The sequence below is a fragment of the Hyperolius riggenbachi genome, chromosome 8 (assembly GCF_040937935.1).
Source record: "Hyperolius riggenbachi isolate aHypRig1 chromosome 8, aHypRig1.pri, whole genome shotgun sequence".
Classification (NCBI taxonomy): domain Eukaryota; kingdom Metazoa; phylum Chordata; class Amphibia; order Anura; family Hyperoliidae; genus Hyperolius; species Hyperolius riggenbachi.
Genome location: NC_090653.1, coordinates 56259608 through 56280004, shown reverse-complemented (window position 1 = coordinate 56280004; position 20397 = coordinate 56259608). Strand labels below are relative to the sequence as shown.

Below are 20397 nucleotides of genomic sequence, written 5' to 3'. Positions count from 1 at the left end.
GGCTTCTCCGACCATTACTGAGTCAACTGCAGCTGCATCAATTTCCACAGCTGCACCAACCACTACTGAGCCAACTAGAGCTGCATTAACTTCCACAGCTGCACCAAGCACTACTGAGACATCCACTGCTGCATCAACTTCCACAGCTGCACTAACCACTACTGAGACAACTACTGCTGCATCAATTCCCACAGCTGCAGCATCCACTACTGAGACATCTACAGCAGCATTAACTTTCTCACTTACACCAACTACTATTGCATCAACTTCCATGACAATATCAACTTCCAAAGCAGCAACAAATACTGTTGTATCAACTCCCACAGCTGCACTAGCCACTACTGAGACAACCACTGCTGCATCAACTTCCAAAGCCGCAACAACCACTGCTGAGAGAACCACTGTTGCATCAACTGCCACAGCGGCACCAACCACTACTGAGAGAACTACAGCTGCATCAACTTCCTTAGCTGCACCAAGCACTACTGACACATCTACTGCTGCATCAACTTCCACAGCTGCAACAACCATTGCTGAGACAACTACAGCTGCATCAACATCCATAGCAGCAACCACTGCTGAGACAACCACTGCTGCATCAACGTCCACAACTGCACCAACCACTGCTGCATCAACTTCCTTAGCTGCACCAAGCACTACTGACACATCTACTGCTGCATCAACTTCCACAGCTGCAACAACCATTGCTGAGACAACCACTGCTTCATCAAATTCCACTGCTGCACAAACGACTACTGAGAAAACTACTGCTGTATCAACTTCCACAGCTGCAACAACTGCTGAGACAACTACTGTTGCATCAACTGCCACAGCTGCACAAACCACTACTGAGCAAACTACTGCTGCACCAATTTCCACAGCATCAACCACTACTGACACAACTAATACCGCATCAACTTCCACAGCTGCACCAACCACTGTTGCATCAACTTCCACAGCTGCAACAACCATTGCTGAGACAACCACTGCTGCATCACTTTCCACAGCTGCACCAACTACTGTTGCATCAACTTCCACAGCTGCACCATCCACTACTGAGACAACTACAGCTGCATCAACTTCCACAGCTGCACCAACCACTACTGAAATAACCACTGCTGCATCAACTTCCACAGCTTCACCAACCAATACTGAGACAACTGCAGCTGCATTAACTTCTACAGCAGCAGCATCCACTACTGAGACAACTACTGCTGCCTCAACTTCCACTACAACATCAACTTCCACAGAAGCAACAAATTATGTTGCATCAACTCCTACAGCTGCACCAGCCACTACTGAGACAACCACTGCTGCATCAACTTCTACAGCTGCACCAACTATTACTGAGACAAATACTGCTTCATCAACTTCCACAGCAGCACCAACCACTACTGAGACAACTACTGCTGCATCAACTTCTACAGCTGCACCAACTATTAGTGAGACAACTACTGCTGCAACAACTTCCACAGCTCTACTTACAACAACGACATCTGAATCAACGTCCATGGGTGCACCAACCACTTCTATATTAAATTCCACTGGTATAACAGCCACTTCTGAATCCACTTCTACTGGTGCAACAACCCCTTCTGAATTTACTTCCACTTCTGCACCAACCATCTCTGGATCCATTTCCACTGGCACCACAACTTTTTCTGAATCAACCTTCACTGGTAGCACAACCACTTCTGAAACAACCTCCAATGGTACACCAACCACAACTAAATCAACTTCCACTGCTGCACCAACCACTTCTAAATCAACTTCCACTGCTGCACCAAGCAATACTGCTTCTGCCTCTTCCATTGCTGCCTCAATCACCACCAATCCATCACCTACCCCTAGAGTACCAACCACTTCTGCATCAACTACCACTGCAGCACTGATCACCAGTGCTTTATCAACTATGACAGTTTCACTAACTACCTCCGTAGAACCAACTAATACCACTGCAGCAACCACTATGGCTTCCCTAACAAATACTGCTGCAACAACTTCCACTACTGCACCAGCTACCATTGCTCTAATTATAACAAGTGCTGCATCGGCTAATAACGCATCTACAAATACTAATTCTTCCCCAACTACTACTCCTACACAAATGACTAGTGTTATTTCAACTAGTAGCCCTGTATCATCCTCCTCCGCTGCACTAACTACTACTGCTGTACCTACCAGATCTTCACTACCTATTACCACTGTTTCAGCAACTACCACAACTGCGCTAAATGCCACTTCTGTATCAACTGTGCCAAGTAGTAGTTCTTTATCTACTACTGCTCAAATAACTGTTGCACAAACTAGTACAACAACATCAACATCAAGTACTATCACCAAGCTGACCACATCTGCCACACCAACTACCAGTGTTGCAGCAACTATAACTGCTCCACAAACTTTGACAACTTCTACAACTGTGCTAAGCACTGGTGCAGCACCAGCTACTTCTGCTGGACAAACCACTACTGCTGCACGAAAAACCACTGCTGGGCCTGCCACTCCTGTTAGATCAACATCTTCTGCTGCATCATCTAGTATTGCTTCCACCACCACAGAAGCCTCAACATCAACTTCAAGTCAGGTTACCAAACTTGTATCCAGTACAACTGCTGCAGGAGGAGCTACAGCTATACTATCAACAGAGACACGTAAGTACAGACACTTAGTGGCACATTATACCTAACCTAAATCTCCATTTGCAAATAGAACACAAATTCTCATATTTCAGGATGGTCGGAAATGCTTTTTTCCGATTCTATAGAAATTACAAATTCCGCCAATGGCGATTACCGATTCCGTGGATTTCCAATTACCAATTTATTTTTGCCATTTTTTACATTCTCCTTTTTTGCATTTTTTTATTCTCTGATTGGCCAAATACTTCTGAGTTGACTCTGACGTATTGGACCAATCAGAGAACGAGGAATTTTACTGCGGTAATCGGAACACTACAGAAATTGTAAGCCAATCACAAGACTTTGGAATACTCAATAGTATCCGATTCTTGTGTTTGTTTTAAAATTAATACAATTTAAAATACATGTAAACAATTACAAAAAGAAGTGCATTTCTTCAAGAGTAAAATGAGCCATGAATTACTTTTCTCCTATTTTACTTACTTACTCACTTACAGCAGGTAGTAGAAATCTGATATTACTGACAGGTTTTGAACTAGTCCATCTCTCCATAGGGGATTCTCAGCATGGACTTTATTCTTTATAAAGACACTCCTTGAAAAAGATTTATGAAAAGATGCTGCCCAGTCTCCGTGTTTGCTACACACTTTTTGGCAGTTGGACGGAACAACTGCCTTTCGCTAAGTGCTTTTGAAACTAAACAAAACCATGAGAATCCCACACAAGGAGATGGGCTAGTCTAAAACTTGTTGGTTCTGTCAGATTTCTACTACCTTCTGTAAGCGACAGCAACATAGAAGAAAATAAATGTATGGCTCATTTTACTCTGGAATAAATGTACTTCTTATTTGTATGCGTTTAAATGCATTTTAAATTTTATGAGTTTCGCGATAGTGGGCCTTTAAATGCTCACCTTTCATTCACCTCCCATTCACCTCCCATTCATTCGCTAGTAACTTTATCACTACTTATCACAATTAATTCATCTATATCTTGTTTTTTCCACCACCAATTAGGCTTTCTTTGGGTGGTACATTTTGATAAGAATTATTTTTTTCTAAATGCATTTTAATGGGAATATTAAGAAAAAAAAGGAAAAAAATCATTATTTCTCAGTTTTCAGTCATTAAAGCTTTCAAATAATACATGCTACCATCATTAAAACCCATGTATTTTATTTGCCCATTTGTCCCGGTTATTACACCATTTAAATTATGTCCCTATCACAATGTATGGCACCAATATTTTATTTGGAAAGAAAGGTGCATTTTTTAATTTACGTCTATCACTATTTAAAAGCTTATAATTTAAAAAAGTATAGTAATATACTCGCTTGACATGCATATTAAAAAAGTTCAGACCCTTAGGTAACTACTTATGTTGTTTTTTTGCGGAATTCGGAAATTGCATTTCCACAGAATCTGAATGAGTATCCCTAGTCACCTCTGGCAGCATTCAATAACCTAAGAGAACAAAGATAGAGTAGAGGGGAAGGACAAAGGTTCTTGAATTACATTACTGGCCCCGCCACACTGTGTCTTCTGCACCAGCTCCCCGTCACTGAACTCAGGAAAGCTGTTCTTCAGTACGTGGGTGGCTGGGGCCTACTTTTTCACATTCTGGCCAACCAGAGCCTGAAAACTTAAATAAAACTTGAATCATTTGCATATTTGCCACAGCAACCAGCAAATTGGCTGGCCAGATCTCGAAGTGGCCAGACTTTGGATTTTGTAATATGGCCGTAATATGGACATGAGCAACAAAACCTTGCTATCTGTCTATATCGTAATTATCACTTCTCTAGAAATTAATTTTATTTATGTTCCAACAGAAGGACTGCCGTATTGGGGGAAACTTCTCATTGCGCTGGGCAGCTCCATAGTGGGAGTTCTACTCATTGCTGGTTTATTTTGGGTAAGTTTCAGCTTAGTTATAAACTATTTTACATCTATTACATGTATTTTTACATAGAGCTTTATGGAATGCACCATTCCCGCAGAAGTGCAGTGATCTGGAATTTTCACTATTTATACAGATTTTTAAGGCAATCTTGTGTATTGAATATTACCCAATTTTAAATTTAATAGGGCAATGCAATAGTAAACCTCCATACGACTCTGAATTAGATTAGAGAGAGATCTGTTGGCTTCCCATACACCGCAGGCCGATTCTGTCCTTCAGCCATACACACGCCCCACGTGGCTGCCAGAATAACGTGGGCACATGTGTGATGTCACACAAACGCCCAAGTCTATGCTGGCAACCACGTGGATTGCATGTATGGATGAAGGAAGAAGCCCGGAGCCAGTGGTGGACACGGACAGGTAACAGGTAATGTATAATATGCACAGGGCACAGTGAACATTAGGGGGACAGCATCAGGGCTGCGATTCGGCGGATGCAGCGTCACAAGGCCAATTCCAGATTAATTTCAGCATGACATTGATCGGGAATCGGCCTGCGGTGTATGGGCAGTTGACAAATTTCTCTCTAACCAGATTCAATTAGAGAGTTGTCTCTTGGTCGAATCTGCCCATCATCGCTAGAAGTATGGCTACCTTAAAGAGAGTCTGAAGCGTCCCTAAATCACTGTTTTTAGTTCACAATACTGTTAGGTATGATTGTCCTACCTGAAACGCTGCATCCCCATGGTTGAACTCTCAATCAATACCACCAAAATCCCGTGGTGAAGATTAGGGGATTGCTTCCTGTAGAGGCAGAGCTTTGAGCAGTAGCTCTGCCTCTACTCCGTCAATCTGCATGGATCTCTGCCTCTCCCCATCCCTCTCAGTCTTCTTTTACTGAGAGGGGTGGGGAGAGGCGGCGATCATCGCAGATTGATTGGACTGGAGGCAGAGCTACAGCCCAAAGCTCTGCCTTCCTCAGGCTGGAAAGTCGTGCATTTTTGCCCTGTGGTTTTGGGAGGATTAATTGAGATTTCAGCTGCGGGGATGCAGCGCTTCAGAGGGGGCAATAATGCTTAACCTCCTTGCCGGTTATCCCGAGCTCAGCTCGAGGTAACCTGCGCAGGAGGATTTCTCAGGCCCCGCTGGGCAGATTTGCATAATTTTTTTTTGTTACATGCAGCTAGCACTTTGCTAGCTGCTTGTAACATTTGATCGCCACCGCTACCCGCCGATTCGCCGCTACCCGCGTGCCGAGCCGCCCCCCCTGCCCCAGACCCCTGCGCAGCCTGGCCAATCAGTGCCAGGCAGCGCAGCGCTGAGGGGTGGATCGGGATTCCCTGTGAAGTCCCGACGTCCATGACGTCGGTGACATCATCCCGCCCCGTCGCCATGGCGACCGGGGAAGCCCTGCAGGAAATCCCGTTCTGAACGGGATTTTCTGTTTACTCTGATCGCCGAAGGCGATCGGAGTGGGTTGGGGATGCCGCCGCTCAGCGGCTATCATGTAACGAGTCCTAGGCTCGCTACATGATTTGTAAAAAAAGAAAAGTAAAAAAAGTTCTGCGCTGCCTCCTTGCCGGCAGGAATTAGACCGGCAAGGAGGTTAACAGGGTTGTGAAGTAAAAACAGTGATTTAGGGAGACTTCAGAGTCTCAGAGTCTTGGTTCAGAGCTGTCAGTTTATAATTCCTATTGTAAGAAAAAACTATGCAAGAACAAAAAACAGTGTATTTACTCTGTGGCAAGTGTATGTATGTGTACATATGATTTTGAGTTTTTTTGCTATAATGCCCCATTTAAGGGAATAGATTGCCTTCTTCTCAATAAATTGACGATTGGATCTAAGTACTACAATTAGTGCCTAGATAGCTTACATATCATTGTTTAGTTCAACTCTAATTTTCTTATATATCCCTCAAACTAATATCTAAATAACATACAGTACAGTAATTAAATGCTACTGAACCAATTATTATAGTATTTAACTAAAATGTATTATATTTTGAGTAAACTATACAGTGCATTTTTAGGAAGATGGAAGAGTTTATCATTCTTATTTTTTTTTTTTTTTTTACAGATATTGTCATTATTCTTGCCCATGGGATTTTTCAGCGTGGCAGCAGCAGCTCCTGCAGCCACAGCGGCTGTGCCTAGCTCCATAGGAGCCATGCCAAGTGCTGCTGGCATGCCATCTGCTACCAATGCTCTGCCTAGCACCATAAGCTACCCATCATACTATGCCCACACTCAAGCCTGGAGCAATATACCTCGTGCTCACCTAGCACCGCAGCAGCCAGCACAGCATGTAAATGGACATCAAGAACACAACATCAACCACAATCATGGCCACCAGGAGCAGCACAACCCTCAACACAACTATATCATGGACTATAACAATCCCTAGGGACATTCTAAACCCTTGTCCTTGCCTTACTGGTCTCCAAAACTTTAATGGGGGAAGCGGAAATTATGGAGTCGAAAACCTGAATATTGTCTTCAAGTAAGAGATGAAGAAGGGTAGAGGCACCCAAAAATAAATCTCTCTCGGAGTATATGTTATAAAGACATAAATAAATACACTAGGTATCTTACCTCTCCAGATGAACCAACCCAAAAAAACAAGGGTTTAGATCAGGTAAGGTTTTTTCGAGCATAACTAAAAAAGACAACGCGTTTCTCAGGTCTCCGCCCACTTCCTCTGTTCAATAAAGTGTCTTAAAGAATTCAGTTTGCAGCCTGGGTGCCAGAATTCTTCATCTTCAAGTGCCTTACTGGTCTCCAAATCTTTAATGGGGGAAGTGGAAACTATTGAGTCAAAACCTGGATATTGTCTTCAAGTGTTACTGTGAACAACTTTGTTCATCATTTTATCCAACCATTAAAAAATCACACGTGTCTTTATGTTCTTAACGACCCGCCCATAAAGCAGTATTACCTGCCTCCAGTCCTTCAATGACTATGATTGGCTGTTTAGGCTCACCAAATAGAACTGTGTGACACCTTTCAGTTTCTGCAATTGGTTAAGTCCATAACACCTAAATCATATTAAGCAAACTGAATAAATGTTAGAAATCAACAGGCATACTTTACCGCAATGCCTTAAAATTATTTCTGTTGTAAAACAAATGCATCTATTTATTCGTGACAATGATTTTAACAATATGAAATATCATAGTATTTTATTTTCCATAAGTGGCTGCCCTTTATACAGCAGTGTCAGTTCAAGCACAGAATTTTACTTCAACTTTAAAGTTTGTTCACATTCCACAGTCTACACCACCCAGCAATATGCCCTAAATGTCTCCAGTTGACTATTCATTGTTTTTAATGTGCCCATTCAAACCAGAGTGGTGCAGCGCTCAGAGTAAAACGATTGGCTGGCAGCCTTTTTGGCCTTGATGACATATGGCTACATGAAATACACAAAGGCGTAGTTAAACCACACCCAGGGGTGTAACATTAGCCCCATCTGGGGAACCTAGGGGCTAAGGGGGCGCAACCCCGTAGAGCAGACCAAAGTGGAGTGTCTTACATTAACTTCATCTACCAGTGTGACATATCCCCTCTCCTCCGTACTTCACAGTAGGCACATTAAACTGTGATGGGGAGGGGAGGAGTTGCAGGGGGATCCGGCTAGCAGAGCTTTGCGGGGGCTCACCTAGGTAAAGTTACGCTCCTGGCCACATAAAACATGTGACGACATGCTGTTCAATGTTTACATGTCTTTAGTCTTCTTTTCCGATTCTATTTTTCATTGCAATGTTATTCAGCAGCGCTGGTCTCTGCTTATTTATCGTCTGTTTGCATTTTCAGTCATGCGTAGTGCATTTTGACATTCTATGTATATAATTTACCTTTATATTTTTATATCAAAATGAAAAAGTATTTATTTTATTTTCTATTGGAAATCATGAATCTTTTTATTTGTGTTGCCAAATACCAAGTAAAGCATAATTAAGCAAAATATTTTTTTATTTATGAATAAATTGAGAGTTACGCATTCAAAAAAGTTTCTGTCTATTTACTTTTTTACCAATTAAAAACAGTAGATACATGATTGTAGACACCACTGTAGGCTTCCATCCATACTCTGTATTCACAAAACAATTCTCTCACAGGCATCCCAGGATGGCTGAGCAGCCCCAAATTTTCAGGCTTTGTAGGGAGTTTAAGGGGCTCAGGGCAGTTGAGTTTTGGGCCCTTACCTTACCGTTCGGCAGAAACCTGCGCTTTTGTACCCTCAAAACCTAGGCCCCAATGAATGCCTATGGGGGAATTTAGCACATTTGCACCCCCGTAACTCTGGTTTGCAGAGATATAGGGAACCCAACATTGGAGTGACAGTACAACAATATGCCTTCTACCTGCATGAGACATGTCGTGATATTCAGACTTTGCTAATGGCCATGGCTGCGATTTATGTTCGTCAGAATCGCCACCATTACCATTGCCAAAATGAACAGGTTTCTGTGACCCTAGGCTATGACCTCTTTGGCCTTGGGGCTCGAAACTCACCAGTCATGATCCCCCTAAGAGGGGATCATTATTATGAGGAGGTTTGTTCAGTAACATTTGAATTATTCTCTAATGGCTGATGACTAAAAGATGATGCTGACATCTGCCACCTGCATCGACTATTTAGGAAAATCAGAGGGAAATATAATTTGCCTAATAATTTGGAACATAGTTACATAGTTACATAGTTATTTTGGTTAAAAAAAAGAAATATGTCCATCGAGTTCAACCAGAGAACAAAGTACAACACCAGCCTGCTCACTCACGTATCCCTGTTGATCCAGAGGAAGGCGAAAAAACCCTTACAAGGCATGGTCCAATTAGCCCCAAAAGGGAAAAAAAATCCTTCCCGACTCCAGATGGCAATCAGATAAAATCCCTGGATCAACATCATTAGGCATTACCTAGTAATTGTAGCCTTGGATTACTTTTAACGCAAGGAAAGCATCTAAGCCCTCTTTAAATGCAGGTATAGAGTTTGCCATAACTACTTCCTGTGGCAATGCATTCCACACAGGCTCGGACTGAGCCACCAAAACACCAATGGTCTCATCGGTGGGCCCTGACTGCCCCGTCTCCTGGGGGCCCCAGAGCTAAGAGGGAGGGGGCACAGCTTGGAAGGGGGGAAATTGGACACAGAGCGGCGGGGAGGGGGGAAGCCCCCCCCCTCCCTCACCTAGGGGCCCCCCTTCTGCGCACCCCCCTCCTCCAGAAGTGCAGCCAGCAGCGAGCGGAGAATAGCTACAGAGCTTCAGATGATGCTAGCTCCGCTCCGCATGCCGCTGCTGCCCTGCTGGTCTCTGTCTCCTACAGTGACGCTGTCCAATCACGCTCTCGCAGTACTTCCTGCGAGAGCGTGATTGGACAGCGTCACTACAGAAGACAGAGACCAGCAGGGCAGCAGCAGCAGCATGCGGAGCGGAGCTAGCATCATCTGAAGCTCGGTAAGCTATTCTCCGCTCGCTGCTGGCTGCACTTCTGGAGGAGGGGGTGCGCGGAAGGGGGGGCCCCTAGGTGAGGGATGGGGGGAGGCTTCCCCGCTGATCTGTGCCCGCTGACCCCCTTCCAAGCATGGGGGTCACTTGCATTTTGTGGGGGTATCTGCCACCAACCTTATAGCATTTTGTGGGGGCATCTGCCATCAACCTGATTGCATTTTGTGGGGGTATCTGCTGCCATTTGACTACTTTATGAATTATCATGAGGCATGTAACTACTTGAATATTTTATCTAAAATGTATCTGGTCAGACCTAATCTCTGTGAATAACACCGCTACTTATTTTGTGTTTTGTATTTTTTTTTTAAAGTCTGCCCATGACTTATCATGACCACGCCGATGTTCCAGTGCGTGGTGACACCCATTTAGTTTCGCTGCGGCTCGACATATCCCTATTGGAGACTGTCCTCAGAATTGCTCAAAATCTATTCCCTACCATAAAGTCATGCAAAATTTCTAGAGTACATGTGTATGTGAGCCCAAAATGGGGGGGGGGGGGAGAGGGGGGGCGGGCCCCAGGCTGAAACTTCCTTGGTGGGCCCTTGGTGTGCCAGTCCGACCCTGATTCCACATCTTAATCACTCTTACTGTAAAGAACCCTTTCCTAAATAAATGGCTAAAACGTTTTCCTCCATGCGCAGATCATGTCCTCTAGTCCTTTGAGAGGGCCTAGGGACAAAAAGCTCATCCACCAAGCTATTATATTGCCCTCTGATGTATTTATACATGTTAATTAGAAAATGCCAAGGAACCCCTGCAGAGTACTTAAGGATCCCTGGGGTTCCAGGGAACCTTGGTTGATAAAGGCTGGTCTATTGACTAATTAAGATAGCATAGCATTAGCATTTACTAATAGTAATCTGCTTGCCAGAACATGTAGGGTCTAAAACTAACTCCCTACATCGCTGCAGGAGTTGGCCTACGCAAAATCAATTGCATCACAACAGGGATGCAGCCTGTAGGCCTCCTTGTACCCCCAGGGAATGTCAGGTGTAGCTGACATCCTCCGAATACTCTAGTGGCTGCCCCCCAGTGAAAGGAGAGAAGAGAAACACAGTCAGCCCACACTGCATGCCCTGTGAGCGACTACACTGAAATATAAGGGAGGAGGAAGGGAAGGCACAGTAGGCCCCACAAGTGCTTCCGCCACTGGGGGTAACCATCCATACTTCCCCTCCACCCCCAACCTCGTCAAGGACTTATTGCAATGTGCAAACTGGAGAGAAAGAAAGAAGTGTGTGCACTGACTATATTCTGGCTGCCTGATTGTCTAACTAATTAATGCCGGGCATACATGGCTCGACAATGCGCCGGTATCGAGCCAGCGGCTCGATGCCAGCGCGTCCCCGCTCGTCCTATTTTCCGCCAGCGGGGATCGAGCCGGGAATCGATCCACGCGGTGATCGGACATGTCGGAAATGATCAATCGAGCCATCAGCGGCTCGATTGATAAGAAGAATCTGGGCCGTGTATGCCCAGCATAAGATGGCAAAAAGGAGGGGTACTGTTGAGATGCAAATTATTTTTCATGGGCTGACTCCTGCAAGGACAAGCAAAGTAGTCAGTATAGACCCTGCATATTCTGGCTCACAGAAGCAATTTGCATGTGCTGTGTCTTTACATTTGTTGAGAGACACTTATGCAGTCAGCTGTAAGTCAGGTGATACCTGGTTTGGTAGCACACACCTTCTTTGTTTCTCCTGTGCAGAAATGCTCAGTATGTCTTATGTATGTGTTGACAAGTATTTAAAACTGTATAATTTTTGTGACAATGGTCATTTAACATTATGCCTTCAATCCAAAGAGCATCTGTTACTGGGTAACAGATCTTTCTAAACAGAATTTTAGCTAGGTATTTTTCTTAGGATGAATAGTTTAAAGTTGAATCAAAATTTCCCTGAAATATCGAGTACAGAAATCCAATTACTAAAGCGTCATTGAGAAATGAGTCACTACACGCACCGATTGACAGATATATTACCTGTGGTTAGTATCTGCAGCATCTTTCGCCTTCAATGAATTCAAGAACGTGATCTGAAATGGGTTGTACGACACAGGAATATTTGGAAAGTGACACATCTATCATTTTTCTTCAGCTGGCTCATCTGGGCACAGAGAATATATAAAGAAGTTATTTCCAAACTGAAGAGATCAGAATATTTTTTTCTTCTAAGGATACTGGACTGGGCAGCAGACACAATGGAAGGGAGATCTGGATTGAGAACCAAGGGCCTTAGTATTCTACTCATATTCCTGCTAAGACCAGGTATGTTTTAGTTTTATGTACCACCTGACTAAAATAGACATAAAGATCCAACCGACTTTTATCTCAAAACTGCACTTTCTTCTAATGTACCTTGAGGTGAAACTGAATAGTTAAAAAAACCACAAAGTGTTTCACTTACCTGCCTTGCCTTCCTGTCCCTTGCCGGTCCTCCACGATCCTCTGTTCTCCCTCTGCCAGCAAGTTTCGTTACTGTCGATGCGGCAACTGCGCCTGCGCGCCATGGGCCATGCATATCTTTGTTTGTGTTTCCACCCAGCAATAGCGCAGGAGGCAAATCCAGGTGGGAATGCGCAGAAAGATTCATGTGGCTTGGGGCACACAGGCGCAGTTGCCGTCAACCAGGGCAGCCATCAGGGGGGGACAACTGACAGTGCAGTGAGGAGCCCAGGGTTTCTGGGGGCCCTGGGCCCTCCCAAAGCCTTGGAAGGGCCGCATGAGCTGGCTCCAGGCCTGTGGCTCACTAACCAGCACACCCCATTCCAGCACTTAGAGAAGAGTGACATCAGCGCTTGAACGTGGGGAGTAGATGAGTGAGTGGACTTTCTATACTGGGGCACCACCTATACCTGGCTACCTATACTGGGACACCACCTATACTTGGCTACCTTTACTGAGGGCACCACCTATACCTGGCTACCTATACTGGGGCTGGAACCATCTATACCTAGCTACCTATACTGGGGCACTACCTATACCTGGCTACCTATACTGGGGCACCACCTATACTTGGCTACATTTACTGAGGGCACCACCTGTACCTGGCTACTACCTATACTTGGCTACTTATACTGGGCCACCTATAGCATGCTACCTATAGTAGGGGCACCTGTACCTGGCTAACCTATACTGGTGCACCATCCTTACCAGGCTACCTATACTGGGGGCAACTATAACAGGCTACCTATACCTGGGCACCACCTATAGTTAAATACCTATACTGAGGCATCTGTATCTTGCTACGGGGACACCAGCTATACCAGGATACCTATACTGGGGGCATCTACACAAGGCTACTTATACTGGGGCAGCACCTATAGCTAGCTACTTATACTGGGGGAACCTATACCTGGCTACCTATACTGGGGGCACCTATACCTGGCTAGGGCAGGGGGACAAGCTTAGACAGAAGGGGACAAGAGGTGACAAAGGGGGATAAAAGAGGCACAGGGGAAACAAAGGCGGACAAAAGAAGCACAGGGAGAAAAGAGATGAGACAGGAACATGAGGTCACGCAGAGGGACACAAAAGAGGCACAAACTGAGGTGAGACAGGGGGACAAAAGAGGCACAGGAAGAAAAGAGAGGGACAAAAGAGAACGGATAAAGAATAAGAACAGACCTACAAGTTTCTATCTAATTTGTTAACCGGAGACTACCTGTATTTTGCTAGTATTTGGCCCCACCCACAACATGCCATGGTCACGCCCACATTTTACCGCATCACGCTGTGCATGCCACTTTCTTCAGTGTCGGAGCTATGCAAATTTTTTGCTGCAGCGCACTTCGCGCATGGACACGGGAGTGGGATGGCTAGTGGGCGGGCACAGCAACCAGTGGGTGGGCCCAGGGAGGGGGGCCCAGGTCTGATGATGTGTGAGGGGCCCCAAAATTTCTGATGGCGGCTCTGCCATCGACTTACAAGTCTACAGTATGACGGTAGCGAAACTAGTGGGCGGCGGGAGAACAGAGGATTGTGGAGAACTGGCACAGGACAGGAAGGCTGCAAGGGGCTGGCAGAAGCCCCAGCCTTTGGGGTTTTTTAACTATTCAGTTCTGCTTTAAATATTTACAATCAACATTTAGAATATGTTCTATCTTTACATGACATATGGAAAATGTAACTTTAATGTTCATTTTTTTTTCTTATAAAAACTAAGCCACCTAAAAATATGGTAGGGCGAATAGTCTGCCAAAACTCTTTGGGGTAATAGTCCAGTGAATGTAGAAACAAAAGGGCAGATTAGATCTCTAGAAAGTAGATTTTAAAGTGGAATTAATCACGTACATGTAAAAAGGGCTCCTGGAAAAAAGGGCTCCAGTTGAGGCCAATAAAAGTGATTTTGTTTATAAAAAGGTGCTGGATATAGCCAATAAAAGTGCATTCTTTTATAAAAGGGCACTGGATATAGCCGCTAAAAGTGATTTTATTTTTAAAAGGACACTGGATATAGCCGATAAACATGATTTTGTTTAAAAAAGGGCACTGGATATAGCCGATAAACATGATTTTGTTTTTAAAAGGGCACTGGATATAGCCGATAAACATGATTTTATTTATAAAAGGGCACTGGATATAGCCGATAAACATGATTTTATTTATAAAAGGGCACTGGATATAGCCGATAAACATGATTTCACTGGACAAAGGCCATAAAAGTGATTTTGCCTATAAAATGGCACTGTATATAGCCGATAAACATGATTTTATTTATAAAAGGGCACTGGATATAGCCGATAAACATGATTTTATTTATAAAAGGGCACTGGATATAGCCGATAAACATGATTTTATTTATAAAAGGGCACTGGATATAGCCGATAAACATGATTTTATTTATAAAAGGGCACTGGATATAGCCGATAAACATGATTTCACTGGACAAAGGCCATAAAAGTGATTTTGCCTATAAAATGGCACTGTATATAGCCGATAAACATGATTTTGTTTATAAAAGAGCACTGGATATAGCCAAAAAAAGTTATTTTGCTTATAAAATAGCACTGGATATAGCCAATAAATATGATTTTGTTTATAAAAGGGCACTGGATATAGCAGATAAAAGTGATTTTGCCTGTTTGTAGCCAATGTAAAATACAGTTAAGTATAAACAGAGATGTGGCCCAAACTGTTAGGCCTGGTGCACACCAAAACCAGCTAGCAGATCCGCAAAATGCTAGCAGATTTTGAAACGCTTTTTCTTATTTTTCTGTAGCGTTTCAGCTAGCATTTTGCAGTTTTGGGAAGCTTTTTTGGTGTAGGAGATTTCATATATTGTTGCAGTACAGCTGTTACTGAACAGCTTCTGTAACAAAAACGCCTGCAAAACCGCTCTGAACTGGCGTGTTTCAGAGCGGTTTGCATTTTTCCTATACTTTACATTGAAGGTAGAAACGCCTCCGCAATCCAAAAAAGGCCTCACCCCGGGAGTATGCATTTCAGCAAAACGCCTCCCGCACTGGTGTGAACCACCCCATTGAGATACATTGACCAAGCATATCCGCAGCCGCAAGCAGCTGCAAAAACGCCCCAAAAAAAACCTCGGTGTGCACCAGCCCTTAGCCTGGCGAATAGTTCACAGCAAACAACGCATGTTCGTATCTATTCGCGAACATATGGTGTGTTAGAATCGCCCCCTATCAGTGATAGCTATGATTAAGAGCTGAGAGAGCTCGAAACATGTCAGCAATTTGATGCATGTGTCTATTTTATATTGGATACGTCCTGAATAAAGACATACATCTAGAATCCTGAACTGGTGCGGACCTCCTCCTTGACCTATCAGTGGGGGGCTCAAATTTTGCATACATCATTATCATAATGTGACATTTCAGCGTATAGTAATATTTCATAATTTTGTGTTTTTTCGCATAATTTTCAGAAAATGTTGCATAATTTTGTGCCAACTTTAGTGGTTAATAGCAAAGCCCCCATACATGCTATTGCTACATTTGTTAAGGAGAGTAATGGCTACAAGTCAAAAAAATAATTTTTCAAAAAGACCTTGGCCTCAATTCACTAAGATCATGCTGGAGATAATAAGGCAAGAGAAAACTTACCTCCACACGTGAGAGAGTTATCTTACCTCTTCATTCCTTAAGTTACCTCTCCTGTAGTTAATTTACCTCCTCTGTAGTTAATTTACCTCCTCTGTAGTTATTTTCACACGCAGTTAATTAACAGCCTGTCTTTAACTCTGGAGTTAATTTAAGGATTGGAGAGTTAATTTAAAGACAGAAGAGTTAACTTTAGGCTTGCCTGAGGTAAAATGTTTCCTGAATACTACATGCCTTATCACCATAGTAACAACTCTAGAAGAGTTATTAAAGACAGGAGATAAGCTTAGTGAATTGAGGCCCTTGTAGTTTGAGAAAAACGATTTTAGAAATGCAAAGAGGTTAAAAACTATTTTTTCTTTACAAATTATTTAAAATTGATTTTCTCAAAAGCTACAAGGTCTTTTTGGAAAATTATTTTTCTGACTTGTACCCACCATTCTCCTTAACATATGTAGCAATTTTGGTGTCAATAGCATGTATGGGGGCTTTGCTATTCACTGCTAAAATCGTCGTGAAACTACACAACAATTACTCAATTTTTTTACGTGAAATTACGAATGACTATGCAAAATCTATTAAATGTACAAATCGTAATTACGTATAGGCGTAATTGTGAGAATTTACAAGAAAATGTGCGTAATCGTAATTAGCTGATTACGAGCATCTGCCTCCTATACATTATAATGATGCCAAAAATTGACCCCTCACTCCAGAGTAAGCAGACACATGCAGCCAATCAGCTATCCCTCCCGCCTGGACTGCCCCCCACCAAAGCCAGCACAGCAGACATTTTACACTGCCTGCCTGTAAATGTTGTGAAGGAGACTAGGGACAGAGCTGTACTGCTATTAGGGAAAGCATTAGTTTGGCCTGTGTTCTGTGTCCCCAGTGGAGTTTCTTGCTGCTACAATACCAATTCACTATCTACATAACCCCAGAGCCCTTCTAAAGGTTGTGTTTTGATCATGTGATATTGCTGTTCAGTGTGTCGACACAGCACTTTAGCTGTTGCAGACAGGGGCAGTCAGTGCTTAGTGCTACAGTAGTTCATCCTTCTAAGGGCTGTTTTTCTTTTTCTTGCTATTGTTATATTGCAGTTTTGTGTGTCCAGCGCACATGTTAGCTGTTGGAGACAGGTCTGCTGGTCCTAGTAGTGCACCGACCATAACCCAATAATCCTTCACCACCACTGATGATGATAAGCGCCACCGTTTTGAAACACTTCAAAATATATTATTTATCTTGTTCTGGTTAAAATGATATCCTACATGCCATATTTCATCACTAGTTGGGAATTTGGTGTATCATTATCCCAGCCTGTGCGTTTGTAGAGATTAGAACTGATTGCTATGACGCACAGTTTGGGGACCCCCAAATTATTATTGTATATTGGTCACTTTAAGACTTTTTTTTTAACTGTTGCTCAGATTTAAAGGAGTGCACGATTGTGCATGAGCACGTGCAAGTGTGGGACCAGCAGGAGCGTGCATGTGCAAGCGCGGAAGTGCAAGTGCACGCATACAAGCACGGTGGTGGCGATTCAACGTGCAGGACATGAATTTTCCATCTCGGAACGCACAGGAGGACTAATTAGGACATAAAATTCACGTCCTGAAATCTAAACTGGATAATTACAGAGGTACATGTTATGTAACGGCAAAGGATCCAATAACATGACCACCCCCCGAGTTCAACTTAAAACCTTTGGAGCCAGAACCTTCTGTCATGCTGCCCCAACGCTGTGCCAAACCTAATCAAGACAACTTCAACCCTGGACACGTTTAAGGAGACTCCGAAGTCTCATAAAATTCAGGTTTTTATTTAAAAAATCTCTTTATCATCATTGCCCTAACTGAAACGCTGCATCCCCATGGCTGCACACTAACTAAATCCCCCCAAACTCCTCGGGGCCAATTGCAGGGAGTGCTTCCGTGAAGAGGCAGAGCTTTCGTCTGTAGCTCTGCCTCTACACGCGTCCATCAGCGCGGATTGCCTTCTCCACCCACCCCTCTCAGTCTTCTTTCACTAAGAGGGGCAGGGGAGAGGCGGAGATACGCGCGGATTGACGTGCATGGAGGCAGAGCTGCAGCTGAAAGCTCTGCCTCCTCCAGCAGCAAAATCCATGACCAAGAAAGTCGTGGATTTTTGCAGGGGAGTTTGGGGGGATTTAGTTAGTGTTCAGCCACAGGGATGCAGCATTTTAGTTAAGGCAATGATGATAAAGAGATTTTTAAAATATAAACCTGAATTTTATGAGATTTCAGAGTCTCCTTAAATTAAAACTGAAAAGCCACCTGTTTAGTCCGGCATTTATGATCACATAACTTTTTCCCCCGTACACATCACTATGTACTGATCTGAGACAAGCTTATGCGATTGGGTCCTACGTGAGAAACACTTTACAAATGTTTTGTTGTTGTTGTATATAGTTTCATCCTGCTTTGGTATAGGGTTGGATGGTGGTAATTTTGACTCATAAACAGGCACAGCTGTTTAGCTTATCAAAGGATGCCTGAATTAATGACATGGAAGTGTTATAACCCTGGTAATTAAGCGATCATTGTTTTAGATTTGGCCTGTTTTGCCTGTTGCACGTCTTTGATTTCCAGGAAAAAAGTTCTGCCTGTTGCACGTCTTTGATTTCCAGGAAAAATGTTCTGCCTGTTGCACGTCTTTGATTTCCAGGAAAATGTTCTGACTTATGAAAACAAGGTTACACATAGACAGTATAATGGCTTTAAGAAGTGGACACAAACCCCTCATAATAATTATAGGAATGGTATGTCTTGTGGGTTAGAAATGAGCAGACAATGCTTTTTTAAATACCGTATATTCCGGCGTATAAGACGACTTTTTGAACCCTGAAAATCTTCTGCAAAGTGGGGGTCGTCTTATATGCCAAGTGTCAGGTGCGGGGTGTTAGTATTGTGGCAGGCAGAGCTTACCGGGTGCAGCAGCCTTGGCGGAAAGGTCCACTCGTGTCCTCGATCCTTCTATGTTCTCCTCTGTCCCCCTGCATCATTTATGTCCACGGCCCGTGTGTTTGAAAATTCAAAGCTGCAATACAGTAGCATCTTGCGAGCAGCCGCTCGCGTGGGTAACAGGGCAGCTTCCTGATTCCGGGTCACCTGACTGGTGACATGTGCGCTCCACCAGTCAGGTGACCCGGAATCAGGAAGCTGCAGTGTTACCCACGCGAGCGGCTGCTCGCAAGATGCTGTGGTATTGCAGCTTTGAATTTTCAAACGCAGGGGACATGGACATAAATGATGCAGGGGGACATTGGAGGACATAGAAGGACCGAGGACACGAGCGGACCTTTCCACAAAAGCTGCTGCACCCGGTAAGCTCTGCCTGGCACAATACTAACACCCCGATCTTAAAAATCACACCGTGATCTCTTTTCCCTCCCCTGGATGACTGTGGCACGCAGTAATATGCAAAGGTGTATACAGGGGTGGGCCAGGAGGATGGAGGAGGCATGTTGTGAAAAGGGGTAGTCTTATACGGCGAGTATATGCCAAATTCTTTATTTTAACTGGAAAAGTTGGGGGGTCGTCTTATACGCCGGGTCGTCTTATACACTGGAATATACGGTATGCTTTTGCTGAGAAAATAGTAAATTTAGCTTAACATGAGATATTTGAAAATTTGTGCTGAGACAACATTGGTTATTTCCTTTCTTACGATGCACGACATTCATCTCTCATTTATGTTTAATGCTTGTATTTTTGCAAACCCATAAGAAAACATGTCTCATCCTCATATGCATATTCAAATTCACCTACACTTTCCAAATATTTACAAGGATGTAGCATTTTCACACACTTTTTTTTTCTTTTTTACATTTTTGCTCTTCCCCTATGTGGGTTTCATGAGTTTGGGGCTGTGATAATTTGTGCTTCCTCTACAGACTTATCTTGGGAGACAGCAGTACATAACTTGTTATTGTTAATTGTTGTAAGCTCCTCCTCCCTCGTTTAGCCCTCTCCAACCCTATACTTTTGCACACTAGATATGTCTGTAAATCACAGTTTTTTTTCCAGTTGTTGCATAGGCATATTCATAGCTTCACATACGTGGTTTATTCAGCCTAGCTTTTGCCCTCTATTCTTCCTTGCATCAAGGATTTCTCCCAAAAATCAGGTCTTATTATATGACCAAAGTATTTGGGTTTTAATAGTAATATCAATCCTTCCAGTGAACACACTGCCTGGCATGTAAGCTATGATCTTCCAATTCACAAGATTTGGGCAGTTTTGCTTGCAAATTT

General features: G+C 43.5%; 1 protein-coding gene across 1 annotated transcript; it reads left to right on the top strand.

Moving 5' to 3' along the window:
• Positions 1-271: 271 nt before the first annotated feature.
• LOC137527308 (mucin-22-like) lies at positions 272-6952 on the top strand. Its single transcript, XM_068247815.1, has 3 exons — positions 272-1712; positions 4474-4556; positions 6626-6952. Exons 1-3 carry the CDS (start codon positions 272-274, stop codon positions 6950-6952), a joined length of 1851 nt encoding a protein of 616 aa, XP_068103916.1.
• Positions 6953-20397: the final 13445 nt, after the last annotated feature.

Coding starts and splice junctions, on each gene's coding strand:
- LOC137527308 (XM_068247815.1), top strand. CDS start 272: ATGACAATATCAACTTCCAAAGCAGCAACAAATACTGTTGTATCAACT. Junction 1,713..4,473: donor TTCTGAAACAACCTCCAATG/GTACACCAACCA, acceptor ATGTTCCAACAG/AAGGACTGCCGTATTGGGGG. Junction 4,557..6,625: donor TCATTGCTGGTTTATTTTGG/GTAAGTTTCAGC, acceptor TTTTTTTTACAG/ATATTGTCATTATTCTTGCC.